This window comes from Vidua chalybeata, chromosome 4, assembly GCF_026979565.1.
Source record: "Vidua chalybeata isolate OUT-0048 chromosome 4, bVidCha1 merged haplotype, whole genome shotgun sequence".
NCBI classification, from domain to species: domain Eukaryota; kingdom Metazoa; phylum Chordata; class Aves; order Passeriformes; family Viduidae; genus Vidua; species Vidua chalybeata.
This window is the reverse complement of record NC_071533.1, coordinates 3,361,365-3,388,331: the sequence shown is the minus strand read 5'-3', so window position 1 is coordinate 3,388,331 and position 26,967 is coordinate 3,361,365. Positions and strand designations below refer to the sequence as shown.

The 26,967-nt window shown below is 46.7% G+C and overlaps 3 protein-coding genes across 5 annotated transcripts; 2 read left to right on the top strand and 1 right to left on the bottom strand.

The window, feature by feature from the left end:
* Positions 1-853: 853 nt before the first annotated feature.
* On the bottom strand, positions 854-7,301 carry NUDT9 (nudix hydrolase 9). 2 transcript variants are annotated; one of them, XM_053940649.1, is made up of 8 exons: positions 7,212-7,301; positions 5,749-5,985; positions 4,611-4,706; positions 4,046-4,132; positions 3,052-3,163; positions 2,736-2,882; positions 2,403-2,487; positions 854-1,451 (listed from the first exon to the last, which is right to left on the bottom strand). In XM_053940649.1, exons 2-8 carry the CDS (start codon positions 5,940-5,942, stop codon positions 1,276-1,278), a joined length of 897 nt encoding a protein of 298 aa, XP_053796624.1. In that variant the 5' UTR covers positions 5,943-5,985; positions 7,212-7,301; the 3' UTR covers positions 854-1,275. The 2 variants fall into 2 exon arrangements, with proteins under 2 accessions (XP_053796624.1, XP_053796622.1); XM_053940647.1 differs by lacking the exon at positions 7,212-7,301 and adding an exon at positions 6,600-7,146.
* LOC128786914 (estradiol 17-beta-dehydrogenase 11-like) lies at positions 7,213-16,883 on the top strand. Of its 2 annotated transcripts, XM_053940645.1 has the most exons (7): positions 7,213-7,760; positions 9,582-9,689; positions 10,681-10,812; positions 11,414-11,520; positions 14,646-14,783; positions 15,048-15,164; positions 16,131-16,883. In XM_053940645.1, the coding sequence occupies exons 1-7, from the start codon at positions 7,227-7,229 to the stop codon at positions 16,216-16,218; spliced, it is 1,224 nt and encodes a 407-aa protein (XP_053796620.1). In that variant the 5' UTR covers positions 7,213-7,226; the 3' UTR covers positions 16,219-16,883. The 2 variants fall into 2 exon arrangements, with proteins under 2 accessions (XP_053796620.1, XP_053796621.1); XM_053940646.1 differs by lacking the exon at positions 14,646-14,783 and having other exon boundaries at positions 15,021-15,164.
* Positions 16,884-20,237: 3,354 nt separating this feature from the next.
* Positions 20,238-26,884, top strand: LOC128787419 (estradiol 17-beta-dehydrogenase 11-like). Its single transcript, XM_053941540.1, has 7 exons — positions 20,238-20,546; positions 22,775-22,882; positions 23,495-23,626; positions 24,228-24,334; positions 25,028-25,165; positions 25,429-25,545; positions 26,521-26,884. The coding sequence occupies exons 1-7, from the start codon at positions 20,337-20,339 to the stop codon at positions 26,606-26,608; spliced, it is 900 nt and encodes a 299-aa protein (XP_053797515.1). The 5' UTR covers positions 20,238-20,336; the 3' UTR covers positions 26,609-26,884.
* Positions 26,885-26,967: the final 83 nt, after the last annotated feature.

The following is a 26,967-nucleotide window of genomic DNA, read 5'->3' as shown; positions in this document are numbered from 1 at the left end:
ATGCATCACATCACAGAAGAAATCAGATAGGCAGGAAGAGGTGAGCAAGGGTTGAAAGAAAAATTAATACCTTTTGACATTACCTTTTCCTTTGAAAGGAGCATACTAATAACTCTGCAAGAGTCCCATGGTCTCCTGCATAAACACCCATAACTCCTCCAGGTTTCTCTAGCTAATTGGGAGGCAGGGGTAGGGATGAAAAGGAGAAAGTCCTAAACCCATTAACTAGTTAAGCAGGGTGTGGATAAAGTCTCAACAGTGCATGAGTGTGTCACAGTACTGTTACACACAAAATAATTCCACACCATGACATTTATCACCAACTTACTTCAACACATGGATCAAAATTCCTGATGTCCTCAGGTCTCAACATCAACTTTCATCTGTCACTGTCACCAACTCCTGACACCAGTACACAATTAACAGCTATTGATTAAAAACACAGAGAGAAATGTCTGCAACTGTTGTGCAGCCCCTGTTAGCAGCATAAATGCCATAGAAGGCCCCCATCAGCCTCCTGACTGCAAGTTACTCACATCACCTTTAGGGTAAGAAACCAGCAGCATTTACAAGATTATGCTTCAAGGCTGCTCTTTCCACTGATTCTGTTTATGATGCAGTCTCCACAACAGCTGTACTGTACCCCACAAGCTGTGGGAAGAGAAGGAATCACGAAATTCAGCTCCTCAAATCAGTCATGAAGTTTCATCTTCCAAGTTTTCTTTTGACACAGAGGCACAGTCACACATTCAGATGTGAATCCCAGCCACACTGTAAACTAAAAAGTAATTGAATGTGAAAACTAATTTCTCAAAGCAGAAAATCCCTGCAAAGATATGTTAAATGAAATGACTCAGAAAAGAAATTTCACTTTATTATGCAGCACTTAATTTAAGTCCTTATTCAGGTTATCCTACAAGTCTCTCATTCCTTAGGGATTCATATTCCTGAAAAGGAATCAGTGCAAAAACAAAGAGCCTGTGAACTACCAGCAGTCAGAATGCCAGTGCTGTCATGCAGATCTGCAGACATTATGAAACAGCTGCAAATAATGAAGCCAAGAAAGCAAAGCGAGAGGTCCACATTCTTCTCATTTCACACTAGCTAAGAAATCAAAAGAAGCAATCTGAAGTCTCTGAAAAAGCCTGTGTTAATCACTGTCCAGTGTTTCTCCCAGCTGAATTTCACAGCATTTTCACTGAGGATGACAAGGACATCTGTTTCAAGGCTGGAAAACATATTCTCCTCTCAGAGTCTGTCAGTTCCCAGTTTCCATCACTTGTGGCACTCAGAGCCAGGATCCTCACTCCAGTGGGCTCCCCGTTTCTCAGTCACCAACTTGATGAAGTAGCTGTGACTCGCATACAGCTCAAGCTTCTCACTGATGTCAACCCACTTTACCACTCCGGCATCATCACCTGCTTCCAGAGGCAAGTTATCCATCGTCTCACCTGTTCACAAAACGAGAGTTAGAACATGCTATTGCATCTTTTCTTCCTGCTTTTTCCCCTCTCACATCCTATTAGTTCTGCCCTTCCACAATGCTCCTTCACTGGCAGCAACCTTCAATGGCTTCTCAGAGAAAAAACAACTAAATCTCTCACTGATTCTGTGCTGGAAACCTTTTTCAGACTTGCACTATTTTAAGGCAAATCTGAATGGCAGAAATGGTGTTAACACCCTGTCATTTTTCCTAGGATATCACCAGCAGCATGAGAAGTTACTTTAAACGATCATGACAACATGTACTTATTACCCCAAGTTTAGCCAATACACCTGCCTGGATTTTTGCTTGTTTCCTTAATATTTGACTGCTCCTTTTCTCACATACTATTCTGCAGGACAAACTGAATTCTGAAACATATACAATTATGAAAAAAAAAATTAAATTTTACAGAAGGCCCCAAAATAAAAAATACTAGTTTTTAAAAGGGGATGCATAAAGGCTTCTGAATTGCTTTTTTTTCCCCCAAATTTTCACTCTGTTTTTAAAAAGAATCTCAGGACTTCATAGACAACAACCAAGGAAATGCTCTTCTATTCTGTATTGTAAACACAGGCCGAAGATACACCATCTCCAGTACTTCTGGGGACTGAAAAGTCTAGGACCAGTGACATGTGAAACTTCACAACTGGCACCTACTATCCAAAATTCAGTGGAAATATCATTGCATGAAGTCTCTGGCTTGAACATATCAGAAGCATCTAAGTAGATTGATTTGTCTTACAGGTGAAAAATGGGAGTCCAAGATAAAAGATCAATTTAAGAATCTAGTCCCATATTTTACACCTGACTTTCATGCTCCCCTGATTTCACTGCCATTCTCAGCTCAACAACAGCCTCAATTTCAAACTAACACATGGAGTAAAAGGCAATTAAGAGCATGCCTGGAGATATTTACCTGTTTCATCATGATAGTTCACAGCCTCTGTCTCCATCCAGGCATTATCAGTGTTACGAGGGTCATCCACATATCCTCTGTACACCTATAAGGCCCCAAACAAACCAGAACAAGCTCAGTGTCAAAACAAACAAGGTGGAATTGGTCACACTTTTTTCTTTCCCTCTGAGACATTTGCCCTTACAGAGTTTTCAACAGCCCCTTCCATTTCCTACACCTCAAGAAGATGAGCATCACAACTTATTTTCATTTCAGCTGCACTTCTTCAGGTTCCATACAACTGTGAGTTACATGAACAGCTCAAAAGGCTACCACAAGAGACACAGAGCTCACCACAAAGTGTTCCTGGCTGAACAGCTTCTGGAGCTGCTTCTCCAATTTTGCTTTCTCCTCAGGGGATTTCTGCAGAGAGTTCAAGGCCTCCTCCTCAAATTCTCGCCTCAGGGTAGCAGTGATCTTCTCCCCTGGGTCCACCATCCCCTTAGAGGGGGGAAAGCAAACAAACAAAAAAATACTATCCCTCAGATTCTACATAATTTAACTCCTAGCTCTCAGTATATTACATCCACCTGCATCACACACGTGCCATATCTGCCTCATGGCTTCACCAGCAGGGAAATGCCAGCTGCCTCTGAAGCTTTGTCCTTACCCCTGGAATGGCCCACTCCCCACAGTCTCTCCTCTTGATGGCTACAAACTGCAAGATGTTCTTGCCAGAAACTGGATGAGCAACTTTACTGCCACTTCCATCCCTTTTCCACCTGCAGAAAATGACAAACAAGAATATGTTTTGCTGCTTCTTGACACCTGGGCCTGAGAGAGGAACAGCAAGGCACTGGAACCTGTGTGGTGACAAACAAAGCAGAGAATGAACAGTCAGGGGCGACCGACAAATGCCATCCAGCACGACCGCAACCAAGGGCAGAACACTGAGGGTTTTCCTCAGCCAAAAGGGCAGGAAATGCCCATGAGGCATGTTTCTGCAGCCAGGCTGGTAGCAGCAGTTCCTCTGAAAGCTCTCCGCGCTGCACTTGTGCTAATTCATACTAAGAGGATCAGAATGTTTCTGCTGGAACAGAATGGTCACACAAGCTGCAGCAGCGCCAGGACAACGCCACAAGCCACCATCGCATTTAGTGAAGAACTAAGAAATACCAATAGGCAGAGCAAAAAGCTGTCTAAACAAAAAATAAAATAAACCCAATTCCAGCATTTACTTTCAAGGAAGCAACTCAGTAGCATTGGCATCCTTCTGGAAAGGGGAAGAAGTAAAATGCACCAGGATGATTTTCCACAATGGTTCTGTCTTCAGCATGGCACTTTGTAGCTCACACCTCTGTTAACCACACAATCTTTTCTGAATGCTTTGTGTAAAACGGTTAGCACGTACACACACCTCCTGCTGGGAAAAGCACACCAAAACAAAGTATACAATGACAAAAAGAGCATCCTAATCCCACCTCCTCCTATCATAGACTAGATTAGTGTTTCTTACATGACAAAGGCAGAATGAGCTTACACATAGAAAACACACAGAGAAAAGGGCCATGAAATGTAACATCCTCCCCAGAGAAGCAGAAAAGAAGCAAAATGCATGGGTTTTTTCTCTACTGCAGGGTACCTTGCAGTTACCTGCACCTTACCTTGTTACAATAGGATCAGCAGCATGGTTTGGTCCCCAGCGCCCCAACAATCCTCTGCCGGTGAGGCCAGTCCTTCCCGCTGGATTGCTGAAATAAATGCCACAGTACATGACTCATGTAGTCCTGAACTGGTTCCAATTGGAAATTAAGCCCAGCCACACCCAGCTCCTCTGATCTCTGAGGACCAGCTGAAACAAAAGGGAGTTTATTTTCTGCTAAATTTCCAAACCCTTAACACATTAAACGTATTTATTTCCCCACATTCAAAACATTCTACAAAAAAAAACCCAACCAAAACTAATTCAAAGAAAACCACAAATCAAGATTAAATAACAAAAAAGGGAAGGATAGCAACACATATTTTGAGTTAAAGCACATATATGCTTTAAAGGGCAAGAGACACAAGATGTTTTTCTCATTCATCAACTTAGATTCATCAAACTAGATTCCATTTTTCTCTCTTGGCTTTGTCCTAGCAGGTACCATGTATTGGAACTGACAGACCTGTAAGACACTGAAACTACACCACTGAAATGAATATGCAAATAAAAACCCCCACACTCACCGGGGTCTCCCATTTTCGACCACATACAAGCCATTCAGACTCTTCCTCTCCACTTCTCCATCTCTCTCATTGAATTTGGGAGAAAAACCTTCATCGCTGTGTGGCAAATAAGAATTTAATAGAGACAAATTACAAAATACAAAAGCTTGTATGCCAGCCATCAGACCAGCAACACCCCTTTGAGTGTGTTGATGAGCAGATTTTACCAGAACTGGAGTTGCAGGCCCTCCCTTTTCTAAAGGAGGCCAGGAAGTCCTAACTTTTTCTGATTACAGTCCCTCTGTATTTAGTTCTGCAGGCAAAAGTGCAGAACTAAAGTATTTAATATTGCATCTCTCTCAATCTTCACTTAGACAAAGTGTTTCAAAAGCATTTTTGTTAAGATTAGAGGTGTAGAATCACAGAATCATTTTGGTTGGAAAAGACTCTTAAAATCACCGAGTTCAGTGCAGCGCTGCCAAGCCCACTACTAAACCATGCCCCCATGTGCCACATCCAGATATCTTTTAAATACCTCCAGGGATGGTGATCCCACCAGTTCCCTAGGAAGCCTGTTCCAGTGCCTGACAAACTTTTTGGTGAAGAAATTTTTCCTAATATCCAATCTAAACCTCCTCTGGTACAACATGAGGCTATTTCCTCTTGTCCTATCCCTTATTACTTGAGACAGAAGAACTGACACCCACATTGCTACACAGTCACAAAAAAAAAAATCTGTAATTAGTTCAACCTTTCACATTTCCTGAGTCAGAGCGCTCCCTTCAAAACCTACAATTACACTTTCTTTTTTCATGTTGCATTCCAACTATGAATAAACAAATAAGTGTATCACTAAAATGTTCTTCCAAATTCTTAAGGAGAATTAGATTTTTATTTAGCTCACAACACAGAGAAACACGTGCACAGCATCAACAGCTGTCCATTATTCCAATCTCAATCATCAGCTCAGTAAAGTCATATATCAAAGGCCTTCACAACAATCCAAACTACTCAGGTCTCTAACCACCACCTTCCTTAATCTTGACGTTCACACATCGCTGTAGAATCACACATCACTTAAGATGATCTTGTTAACTCCATTCATGATCATTTCCTGCTTTCATGTTCACAGGGGAAAAGAGCCACCATTTCCACTCACTTGATTTGGGGATCTGCCCAATTGGGTCTGGCCAAAACAGACTTTGCAGTGTACTCCATGGGATTATAATCTTCCCACTCAGTCATCCAGCCCACTTTATCTTCAGGAACTTGGCAACGCTCAATGTGTGATCCTGGATATGGGGATGTGAGAGCTTTTCTGTGGTGGAACTTCAAATTACAACTGTTGAACATGTTTACAGGATGAAGACGGGACCAACAGCTTGCAGATAAATTACTAAAAGAAAAGAAAAATAAAAATAACATCTCATTCATTACGTTTTAACATGCTCTTTAATTCCCAATCTTTAAAGTACATTACAGCAAGTGGAATAGACTCAGCTCTTTCACAGAATCAATTAGGTTGGAAAAGACCTTTGAGATCATCACAGCCAAACTATGAACAAATATCGTCGTGTCACCTCGATCATGGTACTGAGCACCACATCCAGTCTTTCCTTGAACACCTCTGGGGATGGTGATTCCACCACCTCCCTGCGCAGCTCATTCCCACGTCTAATGAAATTAGAAGAAATTTCTCCTAATATTCAACTCACGAAACGCCTCAAGTTCACAACAAAAACCTTTAACAGAGACGTGGGAAAGGGCAAAACCGCTCTTGTACTTTCCAGTAATTACATCACTTTAAGGGACAGCCCCGCCTGCCTTTCCCCCCAAAGGGACACCGCACACTCCGGCCAAGCTCCTCCTCGGCGGGCAGGGGGTGCACGGCAGCCCCGGGATCTCGGCCGAGCCATGAGGCGGCTGCTCCCGGCGGAACAGGCCGCCGGCAGCGACACCAGGGCCCGAGCCGAGCTCCCGCCGCTCCGCCACCGCCACAGCCCGTCCTACCTGTGGGCGGGACGGCGCTGGGCAGCGCTCCGGGCGCTCAGCAGGACGGAGAACGAGAGCACGGCTAGGGCCCGAGGCAGAGCTCCGGCCGGCAGCTGCATCGGCCCCGCCGCGACCGCACCGCGAGCGATGCCGCCTCAGCCCCGGGGCCGGGGCCGGGGCCGGGGCCGGGCCGGGGCGCTGGGCCGGCGATGCGAAGCAGCCCGCTGCAGGATGCCACTTCTTGATCCCACTGCACGATGCCGCCCCTTGATCCCGCTCCTTGCCGTCCCGCGCTGTACAAGCTGGCCCCGCATTGGCGACGGGGACGACGTCAATGGCAGCGCCCGCTGCCGGCTCCGGCTGGGGCGGAGCTCCGTCGCCGAGGCACCGCCGCGGTGCCGGGACGTGCACTGGCACTCAGGAGAGGGTTGGTAACACGCCCGTGTTTTGGCTGCCGCTGGGCAGCGCTCCCACATCAGCGCTGTGTCCCCAGCATTCCCAGCCGTATCAGTGGGCAAGATCCTGGCCCAAAACAACTAAAGGGTTATTCCATGCCACATGATGTCCGCTCTGACATAAAACATAAGGAAAGGAACGGGAGGGAGGGTATTCGTTATTTACAGTGTTTACCTTCCGGAGCGACCGATGTGCGTGCGGAAGCCCTGCTTCCCGCGGGGAAGTAGAGAACAACCTTTTCTCTTTTATATCTTTTCCTTTAATCAACTACCTCATCCCAGGGTAGGAGTCTCCACTTCCCACGTTATTGTCCCTGCCCTGTGGAGCCCGGAGAACGAACCCACAGCGCAGTTCGGAGCGCGGCCGGGCCCCCGCACGCCCGCGGCGTCGCAGCGCCCCCGCCGCGCTCTGATTGGGCGCCGAAGCCCGGCGGCGCGGCCTCGGCAGGCTGAGGGGCGGCGGGCGCTGGCGGCTCTAGCGCGGGTCGAGCGCCAGGGGAGCTCCGGGAAAACAATGAATCTGTTTCTGGAGCTTCTCCTGTTCCTGGTCACGCTGCTCTACTCCTACCTGGAGGCTTTTGTGAAGCTGTTCGTGCCTGTGAGGAAGAAGTCTCTCAGCGGGGAGCTGGTGCTCATCACGGGCGCTGGCCATGGCGTCGGGAGAGCGACCGCCTTGGAGTTCGCCAAGCGCCAGAGCAGACTGGTTCTGTGGGACATCAATAAGGTAATGGGCACACTCGTGCCCTCACTCCGTGACCTCGGAGTCCGCGGGGGATTTAGGGACGTAAGAAGGGCAGCAGCACCACATTGCACCCCCATCGCCCAGCCCCTTGCAGCCCGCTCCCATCGGCTCCCGCTTGGCTCCCCCGGCTGGGATGCTGAGCGCCAGGAGAGGGTTTGGCCCCACTTGCAGCGGAGGATGTGGGGCTCTGGTCCCACGGTCACTCGGTGCTCCTCGGCAGGGAGCGGGCAGCAGCCGGCAGAGCACGTGCGAGAGGGAAAGAAGTGCTCGGGAAGCTGCTGGAGGAGCTGCTGCCTGGGCTGGCAGAGAAAGCCCGCTGGCACCAGAAGGCTGTTTGCAGAGAGGAGCAGGGCTGCCTTCACTTGTTCTCTCTGGAGCCCCGGGTGTTTTGCGTGCACTGCTGGGAGATGTGTTTTCTCTGCACTCTCATCAGCAGCATCACTGTGCCGGGCTGTGTGTGAGCCCGGCTGCCCTCTGGGCAGCTGCACGTGTAGATGGCACCTCTCGGAATGTTTACACTGGTCCAAGCTCAGATGATTTGACTGGAATGCAAAAATGCCGTGGCAAGTGGAGGATCGGCAGATACAAACATGCAACATGACATTCTGAAGGAATCCAGGCCAAGTGCTGGGTGTAAGTGCAACAGGGTCGGTGAGACGTTTCTGATTCTGACACACTGGGTCAGCAAAAGAGCTCATCATGAAGCTGCAAAACAGAACCCAGCCTTCCACAAACAAAAATATGCCAAACCTGAGACAAGTTGAGTGAGAGGATGGATAAAAAGGGAAGATAGTGCTGAACATTTTCAGTGTCTGTTCATGGTACCCATTATGCCTAAGACCAGACATTGGAGGGATGGGAGGAGGCATAGCACCGCTCTCCCAAAGTGTACAGGGCTGCAGTGAAACAGAGGATTATCCATGTTCACTGGATGGAATGGGGGAATTTAGGTATAAATCTAGTAGCGAGCGACACCTCGCTTCAGTGCTGGGTAATAGATTGTAAGCGTGGGTGTCAGCAGGAACTGAAATATAGTATCAAGGGAGATTGTGGATTCCAGAGGATTTAGGAGTATGCTCCTCCAACCCAAGTGCCTTGACAAGGCCTCCTTCTTGGGGGCTCTCAGCATTAAACAGCAGCTGGTGTTGAGGACAGCTGCCCAGTCACCCACCACGGAGATTGCTGAGTTGTCCCAGGCTGTTTGTGACCTAGAGCTTTTCACTGCACATGTTCCACTAGCATGGCCTTCTGGCGCCTGGGAACAGGGATACAACAAAGTCACCTCTGCTCTGGCTTAGCGAGTTGATGTAATGACTTCAGGGAGCTTCTGACCTGTGTGCATCAAAGGTCATTCTGAAATTAAAATCTTTCTACATTCTGAAATGTGGAGGGCGCCTCTCTTCTCACACCCAGCATGCAAATGCAGAAACACATAGAGCCAGTTTTCATATCTCAGGGTGTCAGCCAGGCCTGTATTTTACAAGCTGTTTACACTCACAGTGCTGCCTGCTGTGCTGTGATGGGCACCATGTGCCCCCTTTCTGCAGCCTTGCTCTGTCTGCCTTACCAAGCTAAACTCACTCTTGTTGCCACCTTTCTGGCTGTCACCACATGCAGATCCTAAATTTAAGGCTGAAATGCCTGCCCTCTCAGCAAGCCCACCTATAGCTCTTTCCTTGGGTAGCCATGAACTCTTCTGGGGCTGGGCAGTGGTTGCTCAGTCCAAGGACATCTTCAGCCTCTGCTGCTCAGCTGTGGTGAGGGGACAGCTGTGCACGGTGTCTTTCTCTTTGCCTCTTCCAGCACGGCATTGAGGAGACGGCAGCAGAATGCCAGAAGCTGGGAGCCACCGTTCAAACCTTCGTGGTGGACTGCAGCAAACGGGAGGAGATCTACAGCGCTGCAGACAAGGTGGGGCAGTGTCGTCGCGACGGGCTCCCAGCCGGGTAATAATTAGCATTGACTCCATGATTCACAGAAGGCTGATCAATCTCTTTATCATGTTATTATAATTATTAAGAAACCCATTGCATGTATAGACAGTTACAATACAGTTAGACCAAATTAATCCTCCAATCCAAACACCATCACCATCAGCTAATTAAGAAACCGCCCTCTGGTAAACAAATCTCACAAAAATGTAAAAATTGTAAACAAATGTTCACAAAAACAGGTGCAACAAATGAAGATAAGAATTGTTTCTCAATATTTTATCTGATCTTCTCACAGCCTTGCCCAGAAAGGCCTGGGAAAGTTATGTTTTGCTCTCTGTGGCCAGAGAACTGCTGCCACAGGGCAACAGGGGCACGGCCAAAGGCTTTCCCAACCATGCTTGATTTCCCAAGAAGGCAGGAAAACTAGAGAAGACATGTTGTGCACAAATCCTGCAAGCCCTTGGAAGCTCTCCACTCCTCACTGCTCTCTGGACACAGAGTGCTGTAGCATTTCCAAGATCACAGCCAGGCTCATCCTATTTGGGAGGCTCCAGCATATCCCATCCTCTTGCCAAGTTTGCTCTCTAGGGTTCCAGCCTCTGAAGGAACATAGACAGCACTGAGAACATATGAAATATTTTATTGTAATGGCTGTGGCCCAGCTGCCTCAAAACAGTCTGTACCTCCGTGGTCCCAAGTATGACTACACGGTCCAAACTGTGCACAGTTTGTGGAACACAATAAACAACACTGGCATTAATGAATGGGGAAGAATCAGATCTAAACCAGATTCCATGGCTCTACTGCAGAGTTCCTGCCACATCTAGAAATGTGGCATGATCTTCCTCTCTCTTGAAGATGCAATGTTAAGAATTTAATTATGGTTCATCTTCCCCACCCTTACTTTTCTTTTTTTTTTCCTCCTGAGTGACAGACAGAATTTTGGGCTTTTGTTTTCTCTCCCAAAGGTGAAGAAGGATATTGGGGATGTGACTATCCTGGTGAACAATGTTGGTGTGATTACAGCTGCTGACTTTCTCTCGACTCAGGACCACCAAATAGAAAGGATGTTTGAAGTCAACATTCTGGGTCACATGTGGGTAAGGGCCACCACCATCTCTAGCTACAGTTTTTTTGGGAGTGTCAATGAGGATGCTTATTTAGATCAACCATTATTAGCAGTGCATTACCAAATGAACTGTTAGAGCACAGGGGCACCCAGGCAGACTGTGCTGGGAAACTGGAATGGCCTCTTGCTGATGTGAGCTGGCTGGTGACAGCCTCATCTGCAGCACACACAGAAGGCCTCTGTCAGAGGTGTCGTGGGGCTGACAGGCTGGGAGGCTTTCAGCAGTACTTGTTTGTGGCAGAAGAAAAGAGAAGCCATAGATTGACAAGTGCTTTATTGTACGTGCTGGGTTCTGCTGACACCTGAAACCTTAAAAGCAGCAAAGGAAAGATGTGAAAACCATCTCTTGTTTATAGCCCACTGCTGAAGCCTTTGTTGAGCAGGTTGCCAGCTGCACCACTGGTCAGAGAGCAGGTATCTCTGTGGCTCTGGGAATCTCGTAGCTTCAGGGATAGCTTTGGCCACCTAGTGGATAACACTGAGAGTCAGTGCTGAGGATGCCTAAGAAAAGAATGTTCTTTTCCTCCTTCCTGTGCCCTGCATTTTGCCTCTTGGTTTAAATGACTTCCAAGACCACGAGAGCTTTCCTGCCAGTCATGATGGACAACAACTATGGGCACATTGTCACGGTGGCTTCAGCAGCAGGTCATTTTGTGACTCCTTTCATGGTGACATATTGGTAAGTGATTTTGAAATCAGCTTGCTTATTTTTAAAAAATCTTAATTGCATCTTTTCCATCAGGAAGTACCAAGTATTTAGCTCTGACTGAATCGTGGGCAATGTTTGTATGAAAGAATAGTCATGTAACATATCTCCTAATGAAAGACTCTCCTGTTTTCTCTCCCCACCAATGCAGACTTTTGCTTAGTAAAAAAGGTATCCTCTTCCCTTCTCGTTAGAATGTATTTTTTCTGATTTGTTGTAGTGTTGTCAAGTAAACCCGTACTGAGGTGTCCCTTTCTGTCCCAAGCCATTCCTCACCCAGCCTGTATCACTGCATAGCTCAGGTGCAGAACCTGACACTTCACCTTCTTGAGCCTCCTGCAGCTGTGTCCTCAGCCCACTGATAGAGCCTGTCCAGGTGTCCAGCAGAGCCTTCCATCCCTTGAGCACATCAACTCAATGTCTCCTGCACAATTACTGAGGGTGCCTTTGATTCCCGTGTCCAGATCACCCATAAAGACATTAAACAGGACTGGCCCAAGGTGGAGCCCTGGGGAACACCACTGGCGACCAGCTGCCAAATGGATTTATCTCCATTCACCACAGCACTCTGGGCCCAGCCATCCAGCCAGATTTTTACCCATTTTTACCCATTGAAGAGTCCACCCAGCCAAGCTGCAAGCAGTCAGTTTTTCCTAGGAGGATGCTGTGGTGGATGGTGTCAAACATTTTACTGAACTCTAGATAGATCCTGGATAGGCGCATCCACAGCCTTCCCCTCATCTACTTGGTGAGCTACTTGGTCATACAAGGAGATCAGGTTGGTCAAGCAGAGCCTTCCTTTCATAAATCCATGCTGGCTGGGCTTGATCCCTTGGTTGTCCAGTATGTGCCTTGTAATGGTACTCAGGATGATCTCTTCCATAACCTTGCCCACAACCAAGGTTAAGATTACAGGCCTGGAATTCTCTGGATAATCCTTCCAACCCTTTTGTAGATGGGTGTTACATTTGCTAATTGCCAGCCAGATAAAACTTGTCCAGTTAACCAGGACTACTGGTAGGTGATTGAAAGTGGTTTGGCAAGTTCTTTCAACAGTTCCCTCATTACTCTGGCATGGATCCCATCAGAAGTCATAGGTTTTTGAATGTCTAATTGGCACAGCAGATCACTATCCATCTCCTCCTGGATTATGGGCCCTTCCCTCAGCTCTCTGTCACTAACTTCCAGCTCTGAGAGCTGAGAATCCCGAGGGACAACTGGACTATATTAAAGACTGAGACAAAGAAGGCATTAAGTTCCTCTGCCTTTTACTCATCCTCTATCACTACACTATCTTCTACATTCAACAAATGATGGAGATATTCCTTGACCCTCCTTTTGCTGTATTTATAGAAAAATTTTTTATTGTGTCTAAGGCCAAGTTCTAGTTGGGCTTTGGTCCTTCTAATCTTCTCCCTACATGACCTTGCAACATCTTTATAGTCCTCCCAAGTTATGTGACCCTCAGTCTGGAGAGAATACATTGGGTTTTTTTCCTCAAAGTTCCAGCCTAAGTTCTCTGTTTAACCAGGCTGGTCTTTTTCCCTGACCACTTGTCTTTCAGCCACAAGGGGACAAGCTGCTCTTGTATATTTCACAATTCCTTCTTAAAGCATATCCAGCCTTCCTGGACCCCTTTACCCTTCAGGACTGACTCTGTCAATCAGTGTCCTAAACAAGGCCAAGGTTTGCCCACCAGAATGCAAGGTGGAAGTTCTGGTGCCCTTCTTGACTTCACCCACTATTGAAAACTCTTGACATTTCGTGGTCCCTTTGGCCCAAGACTGCCACCAACCACCACATCACCTACCAGTCCTCTGTTCACAAACAACAGACCTACCAGGGCACCTCTTCCAGCAGGTTCTTTCACCAGCTATGTTAGGAGGTTGTCTTCCAAACATTCCAGGAACCTCCTAGGCTGCTTTCCTCTCTGCTAAGTTGTATTTTCACCACACATTTGGTAAGTTGAAGGGCTGGAAACCATGAGGCTTCTGCCAGCTGCTTGTAGAACACCTCATCTGCCTGCTTGTCCTGACTGGGTATCCTATAACAGCCTCCCACCATGAGGTCCCCCCTGCTGACCTCCCCCAGCCTTCTGCTGTCATGACATCAAATTACTTTTCTACTTGAAACGTGTCAGGAAAATCACGGTGCAGGCACTAAAAACCTCTTCGACTGTGTGTTGCCATCCTGCATCACATCCAGCCTTCTATAAAGGCAGCTACAGCTGCAGCAATGTTCCCCAGGAACACTCCTCCTTAGAACAATCTTTTCCCGGGAATCCTCGTTCTTAGAGAGTCACTCACTGTCAGCAGTGTGAGAACTCTTCAGCCAGGGATTTTACTGGGATTACACTGCCAAATTAATAAACTGATTCTGTGGTTTTCCTTTTTTGGAGTTGATTTAAACCTCAGGCCCACACCTATTTCCATGGTAGGTTGTTCCTCATTTCTGCTTGCATAATGCTTCTCTATTTCAAAAGTCACACAAAACTGTTACAAGATGCTTCTGTGTGGTACAATAAACAGTAGTGGGTTAATTTCCATTTCTACCCTGCCCATCTTTCCTAATTTTAGAGATTCAGGCTGCATTCCTTCTAGTAATCTTCTCTCATGGGAAAGAACAGGATGTCCATTGATTGATGCGCTTCAGTTGCAATTTTCTGAGAATTCCTAACATCTGTCTGTCTGTTTGCAACTAAAGTGCCCTTTTTTGAGATACCTGCTATGCATTGTGCAATTAATCCACAAGTTTCAATGTCTAATCCACCACTACACTCTGGCACAGGCAAACTTAGAATAGTCCCTGCCCTGTCTCTCAGATGGATTATATTAGTTGGAGGATTTTGCCTCCACATATCAAGGAGCAGAAAGAGGAATAAAGGGATAGAGGGCTAGAGAGCACATAGTGAAAATAAGGGGTACAGGTTAGGATGTAAGGTAGTGCAGAGGTGCACCAGCCCTCACCCCTCCCCTAGCCCTTATCTTGAACAGCACCTGAGCAACTAAGAGGCAGGTGATGGTCTAGGACATTCGCAGTGGTAGAAAGGTGGAAATAGGATTTCTGCCTTCTCATTTGTACTTGCTCCCTTGCTGCAGCTCAAGCAAGTTTGCTGCAGTTGGATTTCATAAAGCTCTGACAGAGGAGCTGTCTGCCCTGGGAAAGGATGGAATAAAAACAACGTGCCTTTGTCCGGTTTTTATAAACACTGGATTTGTCAAAAACCCCCGTACAAGGTAACTCTCAATACTCTGCATTCCTGCCTTTCCTTCTTTGCATCAAGGTACTGCATATTATCCCCAGCTTTAGGCCTCTGTTCCAAGTGGCTGTATAACAACCGTTTGTATCATTGGCTATAGAAAATCTGCAATGTCCTTTAATTGTTGCTTTAATTGTTGTTTAATTGTCCATGTAATTGTTGCATTTGTGAAGCCTCCTAGATCAGCTGGTACCACCCCTTTTTATCACTGCAGCTCTTATGTGTTTGCTCTCCTGTGTAGACTTGGAAAAATTTTGGAGATTGAAGAAGTCGTAGAGGCTTTGATGGAAGGAATAGTGACCAACCAGAAAATGGTTTTCGTTCCACCACAGCTAAACATTGCTTTGCTTTCTGAAATGTAAGTACAAAGGAAAATTAAACAATGGATGTGGAAGCAACTATACTACCTGAGTATAAAAGGTTCAAACTTGTAACCTCTGAGTCAGTAAAAGTTCCAGAAAGAGCTGACAACCTGCTGCTTATTAGTGTTTGTTTCTTTATGTCAGCACTGAGGCCACAGAGGCTGAGAACATTGCTTCAAAAGGGCTCTGCTATGTAAAGCAAGATTTATCCTCTCACACAACTTAATTATCCAGTGCAGCTGCTCTGTTAAGGAGGTACCAGAGCTCCAGAGCTCCAGTTCTTTTACCCGAGCTCCAGTTCCAAATCTGGAATTCACATCCGAACAACTAAGTTAGATTCTCAGTTAAATCTATACTATCTCATGAAACACTTGGTAGTTTCTTGTTTACCAAACCAAACACCAGACAGTGGGAAAAATATTTGAAATCCTTTTGCAACTCCAAGAGTTGCTTGCTGAGAGTGCAAGTCTGCAGAAACACAGGCAAGTCAAAACTGATGGTGTCAAAGCACTTAGAATAAATTTGCTTTTTTGGTCATAATTTAGGACAGGGGGATAAAGAGACAAAGCTCTTTAAAAGGAGTAATCTTAGGAGTGAAAACTGCACCTCAGTTTTAAAATCTCATCCTTCCACAGGCCTACTGCATGTCAGAGCATGAAATGTAATACACACCTACATCTGTACAATATTGAAACTTCCTGGATCCTGCAGCAATATCGCAGTTCACATACTGCCCATAGCTACCTGGCATTGGAACAGTCCTGAAAGGCCAGGAATGGACTTTAATTAGTCAGAGATTGATGAGAGCTATGGAAATAATGCCCAGTTTAATACCTAGTCTCAGTTCATATGTGTGCATGCATTCTGCTGCCAGACCAGCTCTTCCCTCACCTGCAGTGACACTTCTTCCCATAATTTAAGTTTCTATCCCACTTTTAATTTCATGTTACTCTCTCTTTCAGGGTGTTTCCAGAACGTGCCCTGAACCTTCTGAAGAAGATGACCATTCCAAAGTTTGATGCAGTCATTGGGCAGAGAAGCCCCCAGTGAAAAGCAAGAATTGATTCTCATTTCCCAGAGGCACCAGTGAAAAGAGAACATGTGCTGAGCCTAGTTCAGCTGGCTTGATTCAGAACAGAGCCCAGGCAGGTGCTTCCAGGCCACCATTCCCAGGCACACCTAAGGGCTCATCCCACACCTGCAGCTGGAACACACCTGCATAACAGGGAGTGTTAGCAAAGCAGTGATGCAGCTCCAGAAGGGCTGCTTTTAATGTACATCCCATCACTTTTGTCTCATTGTGCTGAGGCAGGCAGGATGCTCACAAAACCCGTGTTTGCCCACAGCTCCCCAGTTGACTGTAAATGGATTGCCTGACAACATGTTCATCTGGACTCATCCCTGAGCAAAAGCATCTTGCAAGAAGCTATTTATAGAGGAGGTGGGTGGCCTGTTTCATCTCTCTTAATAATTTTAAGTTTACAAAAGTGTGCTCTAATGAACACTTACAGTTTCGTGTGCGATTGTAATGAGCATAATTGAATTAATTATTTGTATTATTAATTATATGTAATGATTTAAATTATTAATTATATGTGATTATTGAAATAATACAGCCTTGTTTGTAATGTAATGCCTAATTACAACATTTATCAATTATGCATTAGCACCACCAACACTCCATAGTACAAATAAATACATTTTTCTAACCCAAAGATGTCTCTCAGCAATGAAAGTGGTAACCGGGTCCAGCACCAGTGGAGCACGTGCCGCAATGCTGAAAGGATCAGCCCCATCCTGCCAAACACCAGCCCAGGCTGCAGGGATGAGGCAGTCCCCAGGCACACGGGGAAGCCACATCAGGATCAGTGAGGTACAGGGCCGGGCAGTGCAACCCATGCAGGGGCCAGGGCTTAAAGGCACTGCCAGGGCAGGGGGTGCAGGAGAAGGCTCCAGACGAGCCTTCACACAGCTTCTCACAAGCCAGGGGCCTGCTCTGATGGCACAGGAGGTGAAATTCCTGAAGGTTTTTGGCCTGGGGTCCAAGAGAGCAGCAGCTGCTGACACACAGGTCAGAGACCCCTCCACAGCACACAGAATCTGTGCCCCCACTTGTGCAACTCCCACCCGCTGCAGGCACTGCTGGCCCACAGCCATCCCAGGCAGGCCTGAATGCACTGCCACCTTTGACACACTTGGAATCTGTCCTGTTCACCTGAGCCTTTCAAGTTGTTCTGTAAACAGGCTCTTCAGAAAAGGGAGAGCCCTCACCACCCAGCCACTCCTGCTCTTAGCTGGCAACAGGTAGAAGCACTGTTGACAGCTTAAATAACATACAACTGTTTTCCATTTTGCCCATGGAATATTCACGTAACAGGACACTTCCCAGCTTCAGCTCTTGTGCTTCACAGTGCAAGATTCCTGCAGCTGAGACAGGAAAGTCAAAAAGGGGGTTCACAAAATTCAGGACGTTAAAAAAAAGGTTATAAGCCAATCAAAGAATACTTAGGCATGGTTTCCATTTAAAAACCAAGCCAAATGCTTCTTTCTGAGCTGCATATTGCCCTCTTGCTACCATGACAGTCCTGTAACATGTGAGACACTTGAAGCCACATCTCTGTGGCTTTTTGATTAGGTTCACTTCCACCTATTCTCACCTTGTAAGGAGTCAAAAAGTCTAAAAATACAGATGCTTCAGAAGTTCAAAAGACATGTCAGAGCAAGCAGCATACCAGCCAAAATGTTTGTGCTTAGCACTCACTGGAACATAAGGGCTAAATCAGTACTTTACAGATTTGTAGGTACTTAACAGTTGTCTCTTGTATGACTGGTAAGCATTCTTAACTTCCCATCCAACTTAGTCTCTCTTAGTACCCACCTTCCACATTTCTTCTGTTTCATGACTTGAATCCTTGCTCAAAGGAGTCACAGTCCAGTGACTCCACAGAAAAAAGCTTAAAAAGACCCTGGAGAAAAGTCAACCTTGGATGACTTGGCCCTGAAGGACTGGCTTCAGTAGGACACATCAGACAAGATGCTTGGCTTCTCCTGGCACACCATTCCCACTGGCCCTGTATAACATTTAGACTCTGATTGCAGCATTAAATTGGAACAAAAATCCATCCAGGGGATGACAGTGCTCTTCTGCAGAGTCTGTTTCTTAGCACACCTGCTCCTAAGGAAGGGGAGACTCTAGTGATTCCTGCTTTGCCAGATCTAGTCCAGGGTCTCAGAGCTCAGAATTACTGGGCAAGGCAACTTCTGCAGTACTCCCCGTGTGCGGCTGTGGTTCTCTTCTGTGTCTTCTATGGCTGCAAATCTTTGGCTTGGCATAAAGAAACATAAGCAAAAGCAAGGATTTCAGCCTTCATCTCCTGAACACCAGTGACAGAATTGAGGCACCAAGCCTCCCAGGCTCCTCAGTTCTCTTTCTGGACACAACACTCAGCTGAAGCTAAGCCCAAACTCTGGTCAGGCGTGGGCGCCCAGCAGGAGTCCATGTGAGTAGGTTTCATGCAGCCACCTACAGCTAAGTCCCAAATTTGAAGAGGGCTACCTCACACCCTGGCCTAAGGACTCCTTATGAGTCAGGTTAGTGACTCTGGCCCTGTGCTTTGCCTCCTGCTGTCTCTTGGAGTTGGTGCTTCCATGTCCTCCCTGCCTCCTCTTCCTTGGCCCCAGCACTGACTGGAGCCGTGTGCCAGGAAAATTACAGCACCAGTGAGCCGTGCAATTGGGGTCTGGCCCAAATGCTGATGTGTTAATTAAGCAGGGAACCAGGTTCCAAGAGAAAAGTAGGAAGGGCCTAGATCGAAATCTCTGTGCTGGAACTGACCCAGTCTCCCACAGACAAGGTGAGCTGCAGCTAAACCACCAGGACAAAAATAATACTTTTCAAAAACTGTAATCTTAACTGGATGCGATTTTGGTCAGTTGTTAGATGTTTGTGAACCCTTCACACTTCCCCGCCAAGCAGCTCAAAAGTATCCTTAAATAAAATGATGAACATGACTGCGATACATCAGATTTTCTAACGGAAAAGTAAAGGAGTAAGGTCAGCAATCCTTTCCAGGAAAGGTCATGAGTTACATTGATAGAGCTGGAAGAAACACCTGAAAGTACTTTTCTCTTATTTCCTATAAGCATTCCTGTTCTGCTTAAGGTTCTGGATACTCCATTACATACAACGTGAGTCTATGTGTGAGTTGTGTGATTTAGACTAAATTAGATAAAAATATCCCAATTCATGCAACTTAATGTCATTTTTCAAATGACTTATGGAAACTAAGCAGCTGCAGCATAAAATGGAAGGTCTGAGTATGGATAACTAAATAAAAGACATAGTAAGACAAACAGCTAGGCAAGAGCTCACCTGTGGAGTTCCAGAAGTTGAAAGGACTTGTCTCATTCAGCTTTCCTTAAGGGACCTGGAAGAGGATGGTGGGGGACAAAGCCTGCTGACCACGCATAGAGATGCAATGGAAAGAAGGACCGTGAATAAAACTGCTCAAGGACCTCATGGCACTGAGCGACTCAAGAGGCACAAAGCACAAAAATTGAAAAGAATTGCAATACAGAGTTGAATGGACCTTCAAGATGTTTGTGTCAGTAAACTGGATGAGCAATTTTATTGCCACTTCCGTCCCTTTTTCACCTGCAACAAGTGACAAACAAGAACATGTTCTGCTGCTTCCTTGATACAAGGGCCTGAGAGAGGAACAGGAAGGCACTGCCACCTGTGTGGGGACAAACAAAGCAGAGAATGAACAGTTGGGGTGACTGACAGATCAAAACCAAGGGCAGAACACAGAAGGGTTCGCACACCTCTATCGGCTGTTTTCCTTAGCCAAGAGGGCAGAAAACGCCCTAAAAGCCACATGTCTTTACCACGTCCGGCACAGTGTTAGCTGCAGGGCGAACATGGTTCCGCGAGGGCAGGTTGGAGTGCAGACTGCAGCTCCCCTGCACCGCTCACCCAGCGCCACCACGGGGACACCGGGAGCTCAGGGTGGGACAATTGGGCGGAGCAGGCGGCGGTGCGGGCGGTGCGGGGGTGGATCCTGCGGGAGCGGACTGAGACGGCAGCGGGTAAATCAACAGCCCCATTGCGGGTCCCCTCAAAAGAGATTAAAGTTCAGTTCGGGCCTCAAAAGAGCTCCGGGAAAACAATGAATCTGTTTCTGGAGCTTCTCCTGTTCCTGGTCACGCTGCTCTACTCCTACCTGGAGGCTTTTGTGAAGCTGTTCGTGCCTGTGAGGAAGAAGTCTCTCAGCGGGGAGCTGGTGCTCATCACGGGCGCTGGCCATGGCGTCGGGAGAGCGACCGCCTTGGAGTTCGCCAAGCGCCAGAGCAGACTGGTTCTGTGGGACATCAATAAGGTAATGGGCACACTCGTGTCCTCACTCCGTGACCTCGGAGTCCGCGGGGGATTTAGGGACGTAAGAAGGGCAGCAGCACCACATTGCACCCCCATCGCCCAGCCCCTTGCAGCCCGCTCCCATCGGCTCCCGCTTGGCTCCCCCGGCTGGGATGCTGAGCGCCAGGAGAGGGTTTGGCCCCACTTGCAGCGGAGGATGTGGGCTCTGGTCCCACGGTCACTCGGTGCTCCTCGGCAGGGAGCGGGCAGCAGCCGGCAGAGCACGTGCGAGAGGGAAAGAAGTGCTCGGGAAGCTGCTGGAGGAGCTGCTGCCTGGGCTGGCAGAGAAAGCCCGCTGGCACCAGAAGGCTGTTTGCAGAGAGGAGCAGGGCTGCCTTCACTTGTTCTCTCTGGAGCCCCGGGTGTTTTGTGTGCACTGCTGGGAGATGTGTTTTCTCTGCACTCTCATCAGCAGCGTCACTGTGCCGGGCTGTGTGTGAGCCCGGCTGCCCTCTGGGCAGCTGCACGCGTAAAGGACCTTGGCAAGTGGAGGATGGATGGGCAGATACAAACATGCAGCATGGCATTCAGAAGGGATCAAGGTAAAGTGCTGAGTGTAGGTGCAACAGGGTGGGCGAAAAGCTGGGCTTTCTGTTTCTGGCACACTGGGTCAGCAAAGAACCTAATTCTGTTATCCTGAAGCTGCAAAACAGACCCCAGCACAGGGCCCCACTGGCACGGCCTTCTGGCACCTGGGGATAAGACAACAGCAAAATCATTTCTGCCCTGGCTTAGTGAGTTGATACAGTAACAGAGGGAAGCTTCTCTTCTTCTGTGTGTGTGTCAAATGCAAACCTGTAAGGAAAGTCTCTTTGCACTGCGCACAGTTGTTGTAGATTGACCTTGGGTGCATGCCAGGTGCCCACCAAGCTGCTCTGTCATCCCCTCTTCTCAGCTGGACTGGGTAGAGGAAATAACATGGGAAATGATGACTTGTAGGATGAAATAAAGCAGTTTGCTAAAGCAAAGCTGAAAGATTGTGCACACGGAAGCAGAGAAAAAAAAAATTACTCTCTACTTTCCATCAGCAGGAGATGACCGCCCACATCCTGGGGAGTGCTTGCTCCGGAAGGCAAACATTTTAAATACCAGATGCCCCTCCTCTTCTTCCTCCTTTTCTTGGCTTTTATATCTGGCCTGTCATATGATATGGAATATCCCTTTGGTCAGTTTTGCTCTGCTTTCCTCCTTGTGTCCCCTCCCAGGCTCTATTGACGGGGCAGGGAATGTTGGGAACACAGCAATGATGCTGCACCAGCACTGCTCAGCAGCAACCAAAAAACAGGTGTGTTATCAACCCTTTCCTAGGAGCAGGTGCAAAGTACAGCCCTGTGAGGATGCTGTGGGGAAATGAATTCCATCTCAACCAGGCCCAATACAATTAGGGCTCTTCTCACAGCCAGCATGTGAATACAGAAACGCATACAGCCACTCTCCACACCTCGGGGTGTCGGCCGGGCCTGCGTTGCATGAGCTCTGTTTACACTCACAGTGCCGCCTGCTGTGCTGTGATAGGCTCTGCGTGCCCTCTTTCTGCTGTTATGTGTGCCTTACCGAGCCAAACTCACTCTTGTTGCCACATTCCTAAGGTTAAGAGGATTGGGGTTGTTCAGCCTGGCAAACAGGTGGCTTTGGAGTGACTTAATTGCAACCTTCCAGTATATGAAGAAGGGTTACAAAAATACGGAGAGAGAGTATATCCAAGAGTGTGTAGTGACAGGACAGAGGGAAATGGCTTCAAAGTGAAAGAGAGGAGGATAGACTGGATATTAGGAAAAAATTCTTTACTGTGAGGATGGTAAGGTACAGAAACAGTTTGCCCAGAGAAGTTATAGATGCCTGATCCCTTGAAATGTTCGAGGCCAGATAGAATGGAGAACTTGATCTAGTGTCCTGCCCATTGCAAAGGGATGTTGGAACTATGTAGTCTTTAAGATCCATTCCAACACAAACCATTTCATGATTCTGGGATTTCCTTTCTGGTAGTCAGTCTACAAAGATCCAAAATTTCCAGCTGGAATACCTATTCTTTCAATGACTCCACCTATAGCTCTTTCCCTGGGTAGCGATGAATCGTTCATCAGTTCAGCTGGGCAGTGGTTGCTCAGTCCAGGGACATCTTCGGCCTCTCCTGCTCAGCTGTGGTGAGGGGACAGCTGTGCACGGTGTCTTTCTCTTTGCCTCTTCCAGCACGGCATTGAGGAGACGGCAGCAGAATGCCAGAAGCTGGGAGCCACCGTTCAAACCTTTGTGGTGGACTGCAGCAAACGGGAGGAGATCTACAGCGCTGCAGACAAGGTGGGGCAGCAGGGGCACAGCTAAAGGCTTTCCCAACCATGCTTGATTTCCCAAGAAGGCAGGAAAACTAGAGAAGATGTGTTGTGCACAAATCCTGCAAGCCCTTGGAAGCTCTCCACTCCTCACTGCTCTCTGGACACAGAGTGCTGTAGCATTTCCAAGATCACAGCCAGGCTCATCCTATTTGGGAGGCTCCAGCATATCCCATCCTCTTGCCAAGTTTGCTCTCTAGGGTTCCAGCCTCTGAAGGAACATAGACAGCACTGAGAACATATGAAATATTTTATTGTAATGGCTGTGGCCCAGCTGCCTCAAAACAGTCTGTACCTCCGTGGTCCAAGTATGACTACACGGTCCAAACTGTGCACAGTTTGTGGAACACAATAAACAACACTGGCATTAATGAATGGGGAAGAATCAGATCTAAACCAGATTCCATGGCTCTACTGCAGAGTTCCTGCCACATCTGGAAATGTGGCATGATCTTCCTCTCTCTTGAAGATGCAATGTTAAGAATTTAATTATGGTTCATCTTCCCCACCCTTACTTTTCTTTTTTTTTTTCCTCCTGAGCGACAGACAGAATTTTGGGTTTTTGTTTTCTCTCCCAAAGGTGAAGAAGGATATTGGGGATGTGACTATCCTGGTGAACAACGCTGGTGTGATTACAGCTGCCGACTTTCTGTCGACTCAGGACCACCAAATAGAAAGGATGTTTGAAGTCAACATTCTGGGTCACATGTGGGTAAGGGCCACCACCATCTCTAGCTACAGTTTTTTTGGGAGTGTCAATGAGGTTGCTTATTTAGACCAACCATTATTAGCAGTGCATTACCAAATGAACTGTTAGAGCACAGGGGCACACCGGCAGACTGTGCTGGGAAACTGGAATGGCCTCTTGCTGATGTGAGCTGGCTGGTGACAGCCTCATCTGCAGCACACACAGAAGGCCTCTGTCAGAGGTGTCGTGGGGCTGACAGGCTGGGAGGCTTTCAGCAGAACTTGTTTGTGGCAGAAGAAAAGAGAAGCCATAGATTGACAAGTGCTTTATTGTATGTGCTGGGTTCTGCTGACACCTGAAACCTTAAAAGCAGCAAAGGAAAGATGTGAAAACCATCTCTTGTTTATAGCCCACTGCTGAAGCCTTTGTTGAGCAGGTTGCCAGCTGCACCACTGGTCAGAGAGCAGGTATCTCTGTGGCTCTGGGAATCTCGTAGCTTCAGGGATAGCTTTGGCCACCTAGTGGATAACACTGAGAGTCAGTGCTGAGGATGCCTAAGAAAAGAATGTTCTTTTCCTCCTTCCTGTGCCCTGCATTTTGCCTCTTGGTTTAAATGACTTCCAAGACCACGAGAGCTTTCCTGCCAGTCATGATGGACAACAACTATGGGCACATTGTCACGGTGGCTTCAGCAGCAGGTCATTTTGTGATTCCTTTCATGGTGACATATTGGTAAGTGATTTTGAAATCAGCTTGCTTAATTTGAAAAAAAAATTAATTGCATCTTTTCCATCAGGAAGTACCAAGTAATTAGCTCTGAATGAATCGTGGGCAATGTTTGTATGAAAGAATAGTCATGTGATATCTATTTTCTTTGGAATTCATTGAAACTTAAGGCCCACACCTATTTCTGTGGCAGGTCCTTTCTCCTTTTTTGTTTGCATAGTATCCTACTATTTCAAAGCAGACACAGTTGGATTTGAGATGCTCCTGTGTGGTACAATAAATAGTCAAAGGTTAATCTCCATTTCTACCCTGCCCATCCTTCCTAATTTCAGACATTCATGATGCATTCCTTCTAAGAATCTTCTCTCATGGGAAAAATGGGATGTGCATCGACTGACACACACTAGTTAATGTTTTCTAAGATTTCCTGATGTTTTCCTCTCTGTTTTGTCTGCCTGTTCATGCCCTGTCTGCTTTCCACAATTACTCCACAAGTTTCAATATTTAATCCAGCACTACAATCTGGCACAGGGAAAGTTAATATAGTCCTTGTTCTGCCTCTCAGCTGGATTATATTATTTGGAGGTTTTTGCATCCTACCCTGTACTGTAAGTGTATGATTGTTTAAGCCATTTGCAGTGGTAGAAAGGTGGAAATAGGATTTCTGCTTTCTCATTTGTACTTGCTCCCTTGCTGCAGCTCAAGCAAGTTTGCTGCAGTTGGATTTCATAAAGCTCTGACAGAGGAGCTGTCTGCCCTGGGAAAGGATGGAATAAAAACAACGTGCCTTTGTCCGGTTTTTATAAACACTGGATTTGTCAAAAACCCCCGTACAAGGTAACTCTCAATACTCTGCATTCCTGCCTTTCCTTCTTTGCATCAAGGTACTGCATATTATCCCCAGCTTTAGGCCTCTGTTCCAAGTGGCTGTATAACAACCGTTTGTATCATTGGCTATAGAAAATCTGCAATGTCCTTTAATTGTTGTTTAATTGTTGTTTAATTGTCCATGTAATTGTTGCATTTGTGAAGCCTCCTAGATCAGCTGGTAACACCCCTTTTTATCCCTGCAGCTCTTATGGGTTTGCTCTCCTGTGTAGACTTGGAAAGATTTTGGAGATTGAAGAAGTCGTAGAGGCTTTGATGGAAGGAATAGTGACCAACCAGAAAATGGTTTTAGTTCCACCACAGCTAAACTTTGCTTTGCTTTCTGAAATGTAAGTACAAAGGAAAATTAAACAATGGATGTGGAAGCAACTATACTACCTGAGTATAAAAGGTTCAAACGTGTAACCTCTGAGTCAGTAAAAGTTCCAGAAAGAGCTGACAACCTGCTGCTTATTAGTGTTTGTTTCTTTATGTCAGCACTGAGGCCACAGAGGCTGAGAACATTGCTTCAAAAGGGCTGTACGGCTCTCTGCTATGTAAAGCAAGATTTATCCTCTCACACAACTTAATTATCCAGTGCAGCTGCTCTGTTAAGGAGGTACCAGAGCTCCAGAGCTCCAGTTCTTTTACCCGAGCTCCAGTTCCAAATCTGGAATTCACATCCGAACAACTAAGTTAGATTCTCAGTTAAATCTATATTATCTCATGAAACACTTGGTAGTTTCTTGTTTACCAAACCAAACACCAGACAGTGGGAAAAATATTTGAAATCCTTTTGCAACTCCAAGAGTTGCTTGCTGAGAGTGCAAGTCTGCAGAAACACAGGCAAGTCAAAACTGATGGTGTCAAAGCACTTAGAATAAATTTACTTTTTTGGTCATAATTTAGGACAGGGGGATAAAGAGACAAAGCTCTTTAAAAGGAGTAATCTTAGGAGTGAAAACTGCACCTCAGTTTTAAAATCTCATCCTTCCACAGGCCTACTGCATGTCAGAGCATGAAATGTAATACACACCTACATCTGTACAATATTGAAAATTTCTGGATCCTGCAGCAATATCGCAGTTCACATACTGCCCATAGCTACCTGGCATTGGAACAGTCCTGAAAGGCCAGGAATGGATTTAATTAGTCAGAGATTGATGAGAGCTATGGAAATAATGCCCAGTTTAATACCTAGTCTCAGTTCATATGTGTGCATGCATTCTGCTGCCAGACCAGCTCTTCCCTCACCTGCAGTGACACTTCTTCCCATAATTTAAGTTTCTATCCCGCTTTTAATTTCATGTTACTCTCTCTTTCAGGGTGTTTCCAGAACGTGCCCTGAACCTTCTGAAGAAGATGACCATTCCAAAGTTTGATGCAGTCATTGGGCAGAGAAGCCCCCAGTGAAAAGCAAGAATTGATTCTCATTTCCCAGAGGCACCAGTGAAAAGAGAACATGTGCTGAGCCTAGTTCAGCTGGCTTGATTCAGAACAGAGCCCAGGCAGGTGCTTCCAGGCCACCATTCCCAGGCACACCTAAGGGCTCATCCCACACCTGCAGCTGGAACACACCTGCATAACAGGGAGTGTTAGCAAAGCAGTGATGCAGCTCCAGAAGGGCTGCTTTTAATGTACATCCCATCACTTTTGTCTCATTGTGCTGAGGCAGGCAGGATGCCCGCAAAACCCGTGTTTGCCCACAGCTCCCCAGTTGACTGTAAATGGATTGCCTGACAACATGTTCATCTGGACTCATCCCTGAGCAA

What these genes read in the sequence shown, in the direction of transcription:
- LOC128786914 (XM_053940645.1), top strand. Translation starts at nt 7,227, where the DNA reads ATGTGCGTGCGGAAGCCCTGCTTCCCGCGGGGAAGTAGAGAACAACCT. An exon ending in TCTACAGCGCTGCAGACAAG is followed by an intron (nt 9,690 to 10,680) that starts GTGGGGCAGTGT and finishes TCTCTCCCAAAG; the next exon opens with GTGAAGAAGGATATTGGGGA. An exon ending in ATTGCTTTGCTTTCTGAAAT is followed by an intron (nt 15,165 to 16,130) that starts GTAAGTACAAAG and finishes TCTCTCTTTCAG; the next exon opens with GGTGTTTCCAGAACGTGCCC.
- LOC128787419 (XM_053941540.1), top strand. Translation starts at nt 20,337, where the DNA reads ATGAATCTGTTTCTGGAGCTTCTCCTGTTCCTGGTCACGCTGCTCTAC. An exon ending in TTCTGTGGGACATCAATAAG is followed by an intron (nt 20,547 to 22,774) that starts GTAATGGGCACA and finishes TGCCTCTTCCAG; the next exon opens with CACGGCATTGAGGAGACGGC. An exon ending in ACATTCTGGGTCACATGTGG is followed by an intron (nt 23,627 to 24,227) that starts GTAAGGGCCACC and finishes ATGACTTCCAAG; the next exon opens with ACCACGAGAGCTTTCCTGCC.
- NUDT9 (XM_053940647.1), bottom strand. Translation starts at nt 6,700, where the DNA reads ATGCAGCTGCCGGCCGGAGCTCTGCCTCGGGCCCTAGCCGTGCTCTCG. An exon ending in CAGCGCCGTCCCGCCCACAG is followed by an intron (nt 5,986 to 6,599) that starts GTAGGACGGGCT and finishes CTTTTCTTTTAG; the next exon opens with TAATTTATCTGCAAGCTGTT. An exon ending in GAACTATCATGATGAAACAG is followed by an intron (nt 1,452 to 2,402) that starts GTAAATATCTCC and finishes TTTTGTGAACAG; the next exon opens with GTGAGACGATGGATAACTTG.